Genomic DNA, 14,455 nt, shown 5'->3' with positions numbered 1-14,455 from the left:
ACACTGCAACTGGCACCACAGAGGACACTGTCCCCACTGCCTCCGAGTGCCATCCTCCTGCAACATCGCTGCCACCCCGGGGAACTGGGCTCCCAGCCCCACAGCGCCAGATTCAAAGTCTGGAAGGGAGTGTGTCATTGGTGAGACCAAGGTCACACCCATGCACTCGCGGTCAGGCAGTCCAAGAAAGCAAATCCCAGGGCCAGTTCAGCATCTGCACAGAGAGATGAGGTCCTGCCTCCCACCAAGGGTCATACGGTGGGTGCATCAGTTCCCTGATCTGCTGAAACAAAACACCACCTCCGGGTGGCTGAAGACAAGGGAAAAGTACCCTCTCACAGCCTGGGGGCTGAGGTCACTAAGTCTCTGCCTCCATCTTCACATGGCCACCCCCTGCATCTGCGCCTCTTTTCTTCCTATGAGGACACCAGTCCTATTGGATTTAGGGGCCATCTTACTCTGGTGTGATCGTATCTGAATTTCACCTGCAAAGACCCTATTTCCAAATAAGGTCACAGTCACAGGTACCAGAAGCTGGGACTTGAACAGGTCCTTTGGGAGGACAGATTCCACCCATCACAGTGAGAAATTACACAGACATAGGAAGGGGGTTCAGATGACGGGCAGCCAAAAAAAAAATGACAAATATTCAATGTACCTCAATCGCTTTGGGGGCCTTCATTTCATCCACCAATGAAATGATTTCAAAGCAAAAGCTGGATATGCCAAAAGCAATAAAAAGTCTAAGAGCTGTCTTAGGGGAATCAGCTACATAGGAATTTGAGTTGGGGTACAGTGGGGGGTGAACTGTGGAGTTAGATGGCGCCTCCCTCCGAAACCACACCCATCAGGAGGACAGGCGTCCGCCCCTCCAAGCCCGACAGGCATCTGCCAAACACTCTCTTTCATCTTCAGAAAGAGGAGACTTGGCCTGGAGGGGCCATCATGGATTTAAGCAGAAAGATAAATGGAGATTTTAACTGTGAGTATGAGTTGCCTAAGCCATAATTTTTCAAGTGAATAGGTATATGACAGATGTTTAAAATATACATTATTTACAGAGTTGGTCTGGTCTTTTGTGCTGCTACTCGAATTGCTGTAACCCTTTTTAAACCTGACTATAAATATCAAACGCGTATCCCGTTTATCAACAATACAACAGCTTCTGAATGAATGCAAACCCTAGTAAAACAAATCCAAGAATTAAAAAGCACTTTGCTTTTAGAAACAAGAGAGCAGTGGGTTTCCAAGAAATTCTAACCCCCACCGTCCAGGTTCTCAGAAACCCAAGTAGGACTCAAGGTTACGGGCATCCAACCGACCCTCCATCTGCCAGAAATAAAAACAAGTCAGTCATCTGCCCCCCTCTAAGATGCGGAACATGAAGTACAAAAAGCTAAGCTATTCTCATGTTCCCAACTAGCGTGGCGGATGGGTGACCTCCAGCTACCTCTCTAACCTTTACTGTTCACTTGTGTGCCTACAGGACCCCTCTGCTTGGACGATCAACCTGTGATGTCCCAACGTGGGGGTCGGTCCCCCATTGTCTGCTAACTGCTTGGCCCCATCGCCCCCTCAACTGCCTCCCAGGCTCCGGGCCCTGAGACTCTCCTCCCTGCCTCCTGCCCTCTTCTCTTCCAGCTACATCCTGCACACCATGGCCAGGCACCTCTTCCAAAAATGCTCCTCCCATCAGTTTTCTCTCAAACTCACAAACCTCTATATGACCAAACTCATATAGATGTTTTCTCCCCCAGCTTCGTGTCCGGGTTCCCACTGTTTCCACAACCTTGCCCCAATATTTCGCCTTCTCTGTCTCTGAGTCCTCCCAGTCCTTCACAACACAGCAAGTCCTCCCTCCAGGCCGTCTTTTCTAATTGACATCCTTCTGCTCTCTGAGCTGCTACTCCATTTACACCAATCACATCAACCACCCCGCTTGACTCTTGATTATATGCTATTATTTACTGCTTCCCAATGGCCGACTCGGTGGGAGCTGGTCCTGTCCACCACTACGACGAGGTCCTTGAAGAGCAGAATCTTATGCCTTTATATATATTTAAGCACATGAATATTTATGTGTTTTCCATAGTTATGAAGACTCACACTAGCAGTTTAAGATTTCCTTCGTCCAACTTTTTAAGAGCAGCCAAGTTTCATTCATTCACCTAATAAACATTTACTGAGCACCTGATGAGTGCCAAGCTCTGTGGTTCTGGCAAAACGGAGATGTGAACAGAATACGTACGGCCACTGAGGAGCTTGGGGGCTGGTACAGGAGACACGCGTGAACTCCTGATGCCACACAATGGGGCCATGTCGCCATAGCACAAGGACCTAACGAACGCCATGCAAGTGATTCCCTCCAGAGAGGGTCTGGAGGGAGACTGGGAGAGAAGGGGCGAGTGCCCGGTTCTGAAAGGGAAAGTTCCCAGAGCCTGGAGCACAGGGCAGTGGGGCAGAGAAGCAGTAGGAACGGTGGATGGTCACGCCATGAAGAGCCTTGGTCCAGAACGTCATCCCAGGCAGCAGAGACAGTAAAAAGAGATGTAACGTGACCAACTTTGCTTTAGGAGAAATTTTAAAAAATAAAAACCACCTCTGGGGACACGTGGAAGAGGAACTGGACTGGAAGCAAGGTCAGTCTGGAAGGTATTATAACAGAACAGAAGATGTAAACAACAGAGATGAAGAGGGAGGGGCACACTTTAGAAACATCTAGGGGGTAGGAATCATTAGGATTTTCTGACCAATTCATTGTGCATTCCACTGTCAAATAAAAAGAGTCCAGGGATTAACTGATTAGGAACTGACTTATTACCTACTTACAAAATTACCCATGTCATCTCCTTCTTGTGTCACTGTGGCCAAGGTTAATTAAGAGTTGACTATAGTCTATATCCTTACAAGCTACAAGAACCTCTACTTTCTACCGTACAGAACAGGTTCACACAGTTCCTATGACTGATCTACGAAAGCCTGTCCTAAATTCAAAAGGCAACATTTGTCCCAGCAGCGAGGATCTATCCAGATTTTGCTCCTTGGTTGTATCTGCACTAAGCATAAGTGATCTTGTACCAAAGAACATACCATTGTCTGACTGTCCCCACTCTCTAGAGTAGAGGGAATTTAAGCCAGAATTGCTCCGGAGGTGCAAAAATGCTAAGGGTTTTAGACAATATACTTATATTCCTTTTTTCAAATAAAAACATTCACAAGAGTGTAAAAGATATTGAAATACCAAGAGAAGTGACCTTTTGTGAGCACACTCATGTTCTCCTGGGAAATAAAGAATAAAGTCATTCACCACCAGGCGTAATATTCTTCACGTCCACTCGCCCGGTGAAAGGCATCAGCACAGGTAGTTTCAAATTAAAACACAGGAGGCAGCTGGGCTGCAAACGGACCTCTGCAAAGAGGGAGAAGGCAACGGGACGCTGTTTATTGAAACCTGTACACGATCACAACTTACCAGGTCTTTATCCACCATCTCCCCACCCCCATTACTCGGGTCACCAGACCAAGCCCTAAGGTGCAGACATTTAACGTAGCATTTGGGGATGACCAGAAGTAAGATCCCCTTGCAGAATGAGCGCCTATCCCACATACCCTACAGACAGGGGCACACGACTCCAACAAGCAGAAAGGGCAAAGGTCATTTCTGACTAGCATCTTCTGTGTAAGCGCTCGGACATCCTGCCCTGGCTCCTTACAGAGCCACTGCCCAGCCGATTCTGTAGTGGATCGGGGACCAGGAGGACCCGTTACACATGGGAAGGGGGTCATGTTACTCGCCAGGAACACAGCTGGTTCAGGGCAGACCCACATCAGAATCTCAAGTGTCCATTCTCACTCCCAGAAAACTCTCACGTCTCCTAAAATAACAGAACATGGGGAACTGGGACACAATCCACTGTGCCTCAGAATTAGTTTCTATAAAATGAAAACTAATAATCTAATCAAGGTGGCGTGCTGCCCAGTCCCCTCACTGTTTATGTTAGACTGGCAGAAAAAACTGATTTACATTGTCTTAAGATGTCAGTTTGGGGCTTTTGTTTTCTCTTTCCTTTCAAATCCTTTAAAACTATATTATGAAGGTATTTCCTTTATTGTTCTGTTTAGCAGCAAATATCGAACTAAAAGTACCATGACTGGGGGGGGGGGTCTCCTTCATAAGTAGCACATTTTATGAACACGCTCTGTCGAACCTTCATAGTGGAAAAATTACTTTCCAGTCTTGACTAGTAGGATGCCCAAGCTTGGTGGCATTCCATGTGGGAGATAAAGCAGCACCCACCCCCAGGGCTGGGGGAGAGGACAGCGAATACAATGAAAAGTTAGTAGCATCACTCATGCAAAGAGAGGTAAGGTCCTAGTTCACACACTTCTAACAGAGGAGGCTCCCACAGCTCCATCAGCAAGAGGTCCGGGGCCTGGAAAACCCTCTCATGGAGGTACATGAGCATGATTTATCTATAAAGCACTAGGGATCACAGGTGTTTCCCTTGTGGAGGGGAGGTTAACTTTAACTCTAGTTTTGGGAAATGAAGAATGATCCCACATCCACTTGGTCTAACCCCGCCTCTTCTTCAGGTGGTGAGTGCCCGTTTTATTACTCATCCCGAGTTGAACAAAAGGCAAGACTTCCCACCCCCTTCTGCCCAGGAACTCTCATTGGGAAATTAATATTCAGGATGAACAGTGAGCTCATCTCTTGGCCTGTGAACTTGCTGGTTGCCAGGCCTGTGGATTCTTAGGATTATTTTAGATTTGGTACCATCAATTAGGGGCTTACACAGTCCTATAAGGCATGGTCGTCAAGATCTGAAGTTTCAGAATTTTCTATATAAGCGTCCTTTTGCAGGGTATTTTTAAGTTTTAAATGTGCCTACTCCAACCTCTTGAGCTTAAGTGTAGTTTATCCTGAAGGTGTACCAAAAAAACAGGCTAAATGTCAAGGGTACAGCTGTAAATCACATTTCAAGCTGGTAATTACTTATTAGTGGAGAAAAGACTGTTTGAAAGGGTGCCGTCTCATTAGAAAGCTATCACAGAATGCCTGCAATTTTGCCTTAATAAACAGAGTAAAACTTGAAGTACCTACTGTGTGATAGGGACGCCAGACCAGGAGAACAACTATTAATAAAATTCTTAAGGATCTCTCCTTACCTAAAGTTGTTTGTTTTTTTTTAAGTTTTTCCCCATAGTTTTTTAGGAATATTTGTTGGGAGATTTCTAAAAATAGTCTCAATGAAGTTATTTCATTTAGTACATCTCTCAAGAGGCTTATCTTGTCCTTTGAACCCAACAACAAAAAGTCCTTTCTACTTAAAATGAAGTATGATAATACCAGTAGCTATTAGGCTAAATGACTGGACAAGCAGAAAGAAGAAATATGAAAAGCCTCATGTGTTTCTAAGCTGCTTCATTTTCTATTTCATTTGATGTGACAAAGGTTCTGTTTGTGTCCGGAGTGACCAACTTGATACAAGTGAATTTCCTCTACATTCTTAAAAGGAAGAGACCTACTGGTACATGATCTCGAAGTGTTTCAATGTACCATCTATTCCCATCAACACTCCTATTTGGAAAGGAGTCATATTTGAAAAGCAAATTGAGAAGATACCCCCCCCCATAAAAAAGATGCATATGAGAAAGCTTCCACCTACTCTCCCCGGGTTCATTGTAGGTGTCTGAACATTTACTATTTCCTTCCATTAACACTAACACCTTTTCTTACATGAATTAGCTAACATTTAAAATGAAGAATAAATAACAGCCCTTCCTCCCTGGACAAAGCCAGATTATGTCTGACCCTGTAGCCCCAGGAGAATCTAGCAAGGAACCCTGCTCTCAGGGGGCGCTTCCAGAAAATGCTGAATGAATGGCATAGCTCTCCCCCCCCCCCCCTTTTTTGGTTTTCTTTGCTCAGAAGTAACCTAACATTGAATCTGCCACCAGCCAGCCTGAAACAGCATATCCTGCCATAATATCACCATGAGACCTGGTTACCATTGGCAGGTCAAGAAAGGAAATGAGAAGAGAGAGTCCAATAAAAAATGCCTGGCAGAACTGGCAGTGGCAGAGCAGTTCTTTAGAAAAGATTGAGAATGTGACCATGTCTATGCCAACACAGACAAAGTAGGCTCCCCGCGAGATCATGCCCGAAATCACTGAAGAGTCTTACAGGTCTATGGAAGAAATGACGGCCACCTGCCCTCCTGTAGCTTTGCACTTGGTATGAGCACCCACCAGGGGCACCAAGAGAGGGGCACTGAACTATTCAGTGTGGAATGAAGACTTTCAAACCCCTAAGCGTACAAAACCTGGATTATCTGAACACTCAGTGCAGACATGGGTTTATGTACAAATGTGTTTTGCGGTTAGACTTAGGTGTATTTCAAAATTTACTGTACAAGTAGGAAGACGAGAGCAACCACAGCTGTGATGGACTTAAATTACTGAAGTATAAACTGTAGCTGTCACTTCCTTCACAAATTTGGCTTTTCATGAAAGAGAAAAATCAAGGGAGCCTTGCTGCCAACATCCTTGCTCGCCAGCTTCAGCAATAAAAAAGATGGGTCTTTTATTTAGGTTTTAAATTCATGGAAATGTGGTCGCAAGACATTTTTAAAGCATGAGATACAGCCCTGGTGTTTAAAAACTTGCTGTTTTAAGAGGAAGACCGTAGTCCTAGGCTCTAAGTACCAACCACAAGCTTCAGGCAGTCTCCCCAGTTAAGAGAGGACTTGCAATGACTGGGCAGAGATGTGCTTCACGACGCTGCGTTTAGAAGAAAATTAATTCTGCCAGGATGAAAACCAAACAAAAACGGGTGTCCCACACACGATTCCATACAAACGGTCAACAGTCAGCAGGGAGAAAACCAGGGAAGAGCGCCAGCATTTGCTTCCTGCAGCGTTCCCTCCAGGGTCTTACCCCGGGGTGCCCAAGTCGCACGCAGGCCACTCGGCGGCGCCTCCGCGGGGGGCCGGCTGTTTGGGAACCGCTGCGGACAGCACTGCGCTTTAAGATGAAACCTGTTTCGCAGCCCTCACTGCCAGGCACCGTTTCTGCTCGTCCTTCCCGCCTGACAGGCAAGATCCACGATACAGCCTCCATTCTTGCCATACAACCGAACTCAAAGCAACACATGAGAAACCCACGCCGAGGGCGCGAGCACTCGGGCGCACGCACACCGTGGCCCCCCAGGGCGCACTCGGTGAGCTCCAAGAGTTGGCTGCGTGCACGCGGGACGAGCCAGAGAGGGATGCGGGGCTCTTCCCTGACTCGCACCATTCGGGGCTGTGCATGGAACCTGTTCCCTTTTCCAAACGGGGGGCGGGGGGCTGTTTAAAATGCGCACTGGGATAACTGGCCACCATGCAGGCGCCAGCACGCCGGGTACCGCGGGCAGCGCGGGACGCAGGCTCCCCGCAGAGCTCCGGGAGGCTGCTGCTCGGGCGGCAGTCCTGTCTCCCCGCAGCCCTAACGCCGGCGCGCCCCCTCCCTCATTTCACCTACCCAAGAGCTCTCCAACCCCATATTGGGAGGGCCTGCTGTGGATCTTGCGGAGGTACAAAATGGTGGATGTGCGCTCATTTTTCCTGCTCTCCCCCGTAACTTATCGCATCCATCGGCGCCCAGCTCCCCTGCCAAGCACCCCAGGAACGGCGCGCGGGGGGAGGGGGGCGCCCCGCGGCCCAGGCCCGGGGACAGCGGCGCGGTCACCCACCTGATGTCATGTAGCCCCGCGAAGCCTGGGGCGCGAAGGCCGCGGGGAAGCGCTTGTGCAGGCGGTAGTCCTTCTCGCTGCGGGACCTCATGCGGTCCGAGGCCCGGTCCGAGAAATCCGAGCTGGGCCAGGCTCGCCGCAAGGTCGTGCTCCGCGTCTTCTTCATGGTGGGGAGGGCGACCTGCCGCCCCGATCCTGGGGCCTCAGTGCCGGGGCGCAGCGTGCGGCTTCATCCGTCTACGGCGGGCACGACCCGGGCGCACTCGGCGCGCATTTTCCCAGCCCCTCCTCGTCGGCGTCTACACAGCCAGCGCGGGTCTGGCCCTCCCCACGCCCCCACACCCCCCCACGGCGAAGGCTCCGATTTTACACACGTCCCACAATGCATTACACTTCATTTGCAATCCGCCCGGCTTATAGCTTCCAGATTCCTGGGGGGGAAAGGCACGTTAGGAGGCTCCCCGGCCAGGAGGAGGCGGGCAGGGGGCGGAGGGGTGGGGGCGCCGAGACTTGCAGCGTGAAAGCAATGGGAGCGCAGACAATGGCCCGATTCAGCGCAGGAGTGCTTAGCCAACTGTGAGCCCCGGCACAAAAGACCCAAACAAACGAGGAAGCCGAGGCCTCCGGGGCTGCCCCGGGATCGGGCGCCCGGGAAGCCCGAGGGGCGTCTCAGCGCGAGGCGTGGGGATGACAGTGTCCGAGTCGTGTCCCCCTGGGCCTACCAGCCGCGCGGCCCGCAGTCCCGGGCGCGGGCGGGCTCGGCCTCCCCTGCAGTCCTTGGGAGGCGGTCTTCATTACCGAGGCTGGAACGGGGGGCGCGCGCGCATACGGGTCCGGGTCCCGGCAAGCTCTGCAGGCGGCGGCGGCGGCGGCGGCGGGTGGGCTGCGACGGGCCCGGGAAGAGCGGGAGTCGTCCTCGCGGCTGCAGCGGCTCGTCGTCAGTCTCGCTCCTTCCCAGGCTCGGGGCGGCGTGCGTGCCTGCGCGCGTGTGTGTGCGCGCGCGCGCGCGCGTGTGCCCCGACACGCATGTGCCCCCTACACAGGCATGCTCCTACTTACTGGCCGAGGCGGCGACGGGAGCCATGGCCGCCGAGGATGCGGAGCCTGACGATCGACACCCGCACGGTGGCACCGCCGCCCGCTTCCCAGCGCGGAAGGGCTATCCGAGGGCAGGAAGCAGGGCAGCCGCCCAGTCTCACGCTAATCACCCAGCTGCCTTAAGCGAGAGCACGGATCCCGGATCCAGGCAGGCTTCTTATTTTCATGAGAAACACCCTGCGGCGGCAGCACATTGGGACCTTGGCTGGCGCCCCAGCCTGGAGTTGGCGCTTGGATAGTCACATATTTTCAGGATGGTCCCTCCCCCTGGCAGAAAGGAAGAGAAAGCCCGGTGGGAACAGAGCGCGGCGGTGCCCTGCTCTGCCCACCTGCTCCAACCCTGAAGTCAGATACAGCGGGGGAGGGGGCGCCACCGCGAGCTCCTCCGACGGCTGCAAACGCCGGGGCACCCGGTCTGTGCGCCCGGACCCCGCAGCGGAGCTGGCCTGGCTCTTCCTCGCTCCTGGAGCCCCGGGTGGCAGTCGCCGCCGGCCCGCTACCCCGCGTTCAGGTCCACAGCTGCGACTCGCGGCGCCGCTCCGCACAGCTGTTGCTGGTCCAACAACCAATCGCCGAAGGACAACAATGCGCCGCGCGGGAGGGGGTGCGCCGCGCCGCGCTGGGGGGGGATGCGCCGCGCGGGGGGGGGGCGCCGCGCTGCTGGGGGGCCGTGCTGGGGGGGGCGCCGCGCGGGAGGGGGGGCGCCGCGCTGGGAGGGGGGTGCGCTGCGCCGCCAGGCCCAGGCTCGGCCGGGGCTGCGCCGGGGACCCGGAGGTCGCCCGAGCTGAAGGCGAGCGGCCACATGGCCGGGAACACCCCCCCTCCCCGCTGCTGCGCGGCTTCCAGTTCTTCACCAACACGCATCTCCCCGCTTGGGTTTCCCAAAATGCTTTGGTGTTATAAACAACAAAAATAAGCCTGGCTTGTCTTTCTCAACATCGTCTTTTATTTTACATGTTTGAGCGGTTTTCGCATTTGTGACGATGCAACGTTCAAAATCATTTCCTTCATGCTGTTGTTTCATAATCACAGGTGCCAAGGTGCGGAGGCAGGGATGGATATGAAATGTATGTGGCTATGATGTTAGGCGGATACCGCAAAAAATATATATATATATTAATTTTAAAAAGCCAGTGGGTTCTAAGTTAAGATTCAGTTCCAGCACCATTCGGTGCTGTTCCAAGGTGTGAGTTCTTTGGGGGACAGGAAGGTTTTTGGAGAGCCTGCAGCGCGGGCGAGGTGTAAGCCCCAAGCCTCATGGGATCCAGAACTAGGGCTCCCCCATTCAATACTTCCAGCTGCCCTCTGTAACCTGGGGCTAGTGTAACTAATCTCTCTTGGGATACCCGGGGTATAAAAACAAACAAATAGAAATCACTACGTATCATATGGAACTTATATTGACACTAATCAAAATGTATGACTAACTGTAAACCAATTAACGTGTTCAGTGACATTTTTTTTACAGTTAGGAAAAGGATAGTCCCCCCCCCGAAAAGACACATTTTGCTAAAATGTCTTAATGTAAGAGGACTACTAAGAACAGAAAGACCACAGCTGTAGGAGTTGTAGAAGACTAAATGTGTAAAGAAACAAAGGAAATAAAAGATATAAGTGTATTGCCTGGCCGGCATGGCTCAGCGGTTGAGCATAACCAATGATCCAGGAGATGGCAGTTCTATTCCCCATCAGGACATACGGTCGGGTTGGGGGCTGTATCCCCCACTGGGGGAGTGCAGGAGGCAGCTGATCAATGACTCTCTCATCATTGATGTTTCTCTCTCTCCCTCTCCCTTCCTCTCTCTGAAATCAATAAAAGCATATTAAAAATAATAAGTGTATTAATGAATAAGGAAGATATTGACATTTAGGTATCTCAATTCAATTCAAAAAATAATTAGTACCTCCCATGAGCCAAAAGTGGTTATATGAACGGTTACAGTAGTAATGACTGAAGGCTAATGGTGATTGCTGTGGCAACTGTGATATTTATTCATTCAGCACATAATTATTGACTGGTTAGTATATGCCAGCACTGGAATGGGTGCTGGGCAAGCAGAACACCACATAGCCCCACAGATTATGATCTAAGTAGTAAGCAAATAAATACACAAATTGAGTGCATTCTACAAAGAAGAATAGCCTCTCTGGGAAAGTGACAGTTAATCTGAGACCTACAAGATGCAGTGTCATCCCAGCAAAGAGCAGGGAAAATGATGTTTCAGAAAGTGGGCACAGTATATACAAAGGCCCTGAGGTAGGAAAGAGTCTTGGCTTCTGTTGGAAGAAGTGAAAGAAGGCCAGTGTGACTGGAATTGGAAGACAAGAGAAAGGAGTGTGATGAGGTCATGGAGAAAGGCGAGAGCCAGATCATGCAAGGACTTGCAGGCCATGTTAAGGGTTTGGGATTCTATTCCAAGTGCAGTGTGAGCCACTGAAGGATTTTAATCAGAAAAAAAAAAAAAAAAAAAAAGAGGCAATGTTTTAGGATTTCTGTATACAAGGGGCTTGAGGACGGAATCTGTTTGATCGAAGAGATCAGCCCAGGATTTTCTGGAAAGTAAGTTTGAATTGTACTTGACTTAAAATAGAAAATATTCATTGTTCATATTAAAGAATGGGAAAGGGTGGCGTGATAGATATTTTGGAAGGATAGCTATACCTCCTCCACTCAAGCACCTCTGACTGCAGGCCTTGAAGGGAAGTGATATCCAGTGTCCATACTTTCAACAGATGCCCTTGGAGCCAAAGCCAAAAAGCCAGACACAGAAGATTCAGGCAATAAACAGGTTGGGGTGGCTGAATCAGATCAGGGAGTAAAGTCGGAGAGGAAAGGGCAGTTAAGCAATTTAGCCATCCAAATCATGTGACAACATCAAAAGAGGTTGCGAAGGTAAGGCTTGAATCCAGCAAACAGCATGTTGTGAGACCAATCCTTTCTGAAGAAAGTGGATGTGGAATTCCAATTATAGCCACTGTTAAAATCTGACTCCGTGTCCATCTGTCCTGTGGAAAGATTCGCTGGTCATATGCAAGCCTTATGTCCATAGTCCTAGTTTCAAATCTGAGGACCTACTAGAGACCATCTGAACTGTCCATCAGGTAAGATCAGGTGCATAATCCCAATATCCAATAATAGAGAAGTTTAAAATTATATAGAGAAATGACAAAGCAAATCCATTTTGTAGTATTAGTAATTTTTAAAAATCAGACAAGAATAATTTGTACATTTGGTAATTCCATAACAGCTAGATTAGAAACACTAATTAGACACATTTGCTTTGTGATTCTAATTCAAATGTATAATTGATTTTAGACTTGCAGTTTTGAGTTGAAAAAAGTATGAGAATTTTGACTTTGAAATTCTCCTCATTTAAAACTTCAGGTTATCAGATTTGCAAGAATTGAATGAATTGAGGAGCTACAAGAATGCAAACCCCATGAGGGCAGGGGATGTTTTCTGTTTTCCGCATTGTCATTCATTGTTCTCTTGTTCACAGTTGTATCTCCAGTGGCCAGCAATGTCGGCATGCATTTGATGAGTAATGACGCCTGACTAAGTACTCTGGGAGATCTGATTCAACACCTTCCCAATCACACATACTAAGTGCTTTTTAAAAATTAAATATACTAAATTTATAAATGCAATGTAAGTTTCTAAGTGAGGCTGTTGACTCAAGAGACTCTAGTCTTCAGCTTGAGTTGATCAAATGGTTTTCAAAGCTTCCCTGAGAGCTACAGTTTTTATTTTATTATTTAAAAATTACTAAATTTAGCCCTACTGGCGTGGCTCAATGGTTGAGAGTCAACCTATGAGCCGGGAGATCGTGGTTCTATTCCCAGTCAGGGCACATGCCCGGGTTTCAGGGCTCTATCCCCAGTAGGAGACAAGCAGGAGGCAGCCGATCAATGACTCTCATCATTGATGTTTCTATCTCTCTCTCTCTCCCCCTCCTTTCCTCTCTCTGAAATCATTAAAAACATATTTTTAAAAAAAATTTTTTAATAACAAATTTACAAATAGAACAAATTGAATTCAAGACTTCAGGAAAAAGTGATTTTCAATTTTTATCTCTAGTAAAGGAAATTCTGATTTTTTTAATTTGCACCCTAGTATACTGAACCTTAATTAATGACCTGAATATCTGTAAGTGATATTTGCTGTGCACAGAAAGCCCACCTCGGGCACTGAGAAGCCCACACTGACTCTGTAGACTGAAGGATGTAATAGATGAGAGAAACAGAACTACTGAAGTGAGAAGACAGAAGATTGATGTGAGTGAAAATATAAATGTAAGAGGTAATAGGCCTGAGCCTTGACCTTGTAGCCTTGAGAAGATTAATTTCAATCCAGGACCTCCTAGGCACACAATACTCTGGGGTACACAGACACCCACTGATATGACACTAGCAACCCCAGTAGTATATCAGACTCATCAAATTCAGGCATTCCATTTAAACTGTGACCAAAGTTGCCCCCAGCCTCCTTTTTCTGCCAAAGTACAACTTTGGTACAGTAAAAGACCTAAATACGCAGAAAAGAAATAGGTGTCCATGGATGGTTGGATGGATATACGCACCACACTTCGTGATTAAAATATTTGTTATATAAAAATCAGAATTCTAAGTCTGACAGTAATTTATCTTCCTGCTTCTTCCTGAAACAGGATTTGCAAAATATATTAATAGTGTAATTTGACAAATGTGTTGCTAAGTCAGAAAAAATACACATCTACACACCTTGAAGTTGGGAGTTGTGTGGCCCAGGTTACGGAGCTGGACAGAATCTGGAAGACAGCAAGTCTTCAGAGGGTGAAGGCTTTCAGAGGCTTGTGAGGTGGAAAATTGGGGGAGGGTCTTATGTGACATGTGCCTACACCCTTATATTCAGATATGTATATACACGAGCACATCAAGTGGCCTGAGGTATTTTGGCCTCCTACAGCAGCTAACTGGGGTAGGTAGCTGACCAAAGCTTTGTCCCCTGGGCACTTTGGAAGATAGGTTTTGTCTTCCTTACCTTAGACTCCAAACTGTCAGATACAATTTTGTCAGAAAGTTCTAGCACTTGGGGGTCTGTCTTAGAAGATGCTCTGTCCTTGTGCAGACCCTGCTGTGTTTGCCTCGGCAGTGGTCACATGGTAGTATTTGGATCTGCAGCTCCCTATAAGGCTATCTTAACAAAGGTGACTTGAAAAGAGGGTTCCATTGTGAAGTTTAGGAAACGTGTTAACATTAAAACAGGCCTGCTGGACCTCTTAGGGCCATTAATGTGCTAATGCACCTGGTAAATGTGCCAAAAAGTGCTAAGGAAGCTCTAATCATAGGACACTAACTACAGCACATTTTGGGAAACAGATCTGGACAGATAGCATTTGAAACACCCTGGGAAGCGATCGATCCAAAGGGTAAGTCACGTTTAAGAGAATCCCTAAAAATGCTGAGAATGCATATATAGGGTTCTTTCCATCCGTACAAAATCTGAGTTGAATTTCTCTTATGTAGGTTGTCACCTATAACCCACTCCTGACAGGGCTAGAATGAGTGATGGTCGTCAACAAATTCTACTCCCAAAGAAAGCAATGTTTGGGGATGGAAGGACTCACCATGGCGAGGGGCCTG

At 48.5% G+C, this 14,455-nt stretch overlaps 1 protein-coding gene across 8 annotated transcripts in view; it reads right to left on the bottom strand.

Moving 5' to 3' along the window:
• STOX2 (storkhead box 2) overlaps positions 1-14,455 on the bottom strand; it is a gene marked incomplete at its 3' end in the record, with an annotated part of 178,495 nt that overhangs the window by 85,918 nt on the left and 78,122 nt on the right. For 3 of the 8 annotated variants that reach the window (XM_081128762.1, XM_081128765.1, XM_081128767.1), the window contains exon 1: positions 7,736-9,369. The exons of the other annotated variants lie outside the window; for them this stretch is intronic. In XM_081128762.1, the coding sequence (XP_080984888.1) occupies positions 7,736-7,901 (166 nt within the window). In that variant the 5' untranslated portion in view covers positions 7,902-9,369. Of the gene's footprint in view, positions 1-7,735; positions 9,370-14,455 lie in introns of those variants that run through there. 8 annotated transcript variants of the gene reach the window in all.

Source organism: Miniopterus schreibersii (genome assembly GCF_964146895.1).
Source record: "Miniopterus schreibersii genome assembly, chromosome: 2".
Classification (NCBI taxonomy): domain Eukaryota; kingdom Metazoa; phylum Chordata; class Mammalia; order Chiroptera; family Miniopteridae; genus Miniopterus; species Miniopterus schreibersii.
The sequence above is the reverse complement of the archived record's forward strand: the minus strand, read 5'-3'. Positions and strand labels throughout refer to the sequence as shown.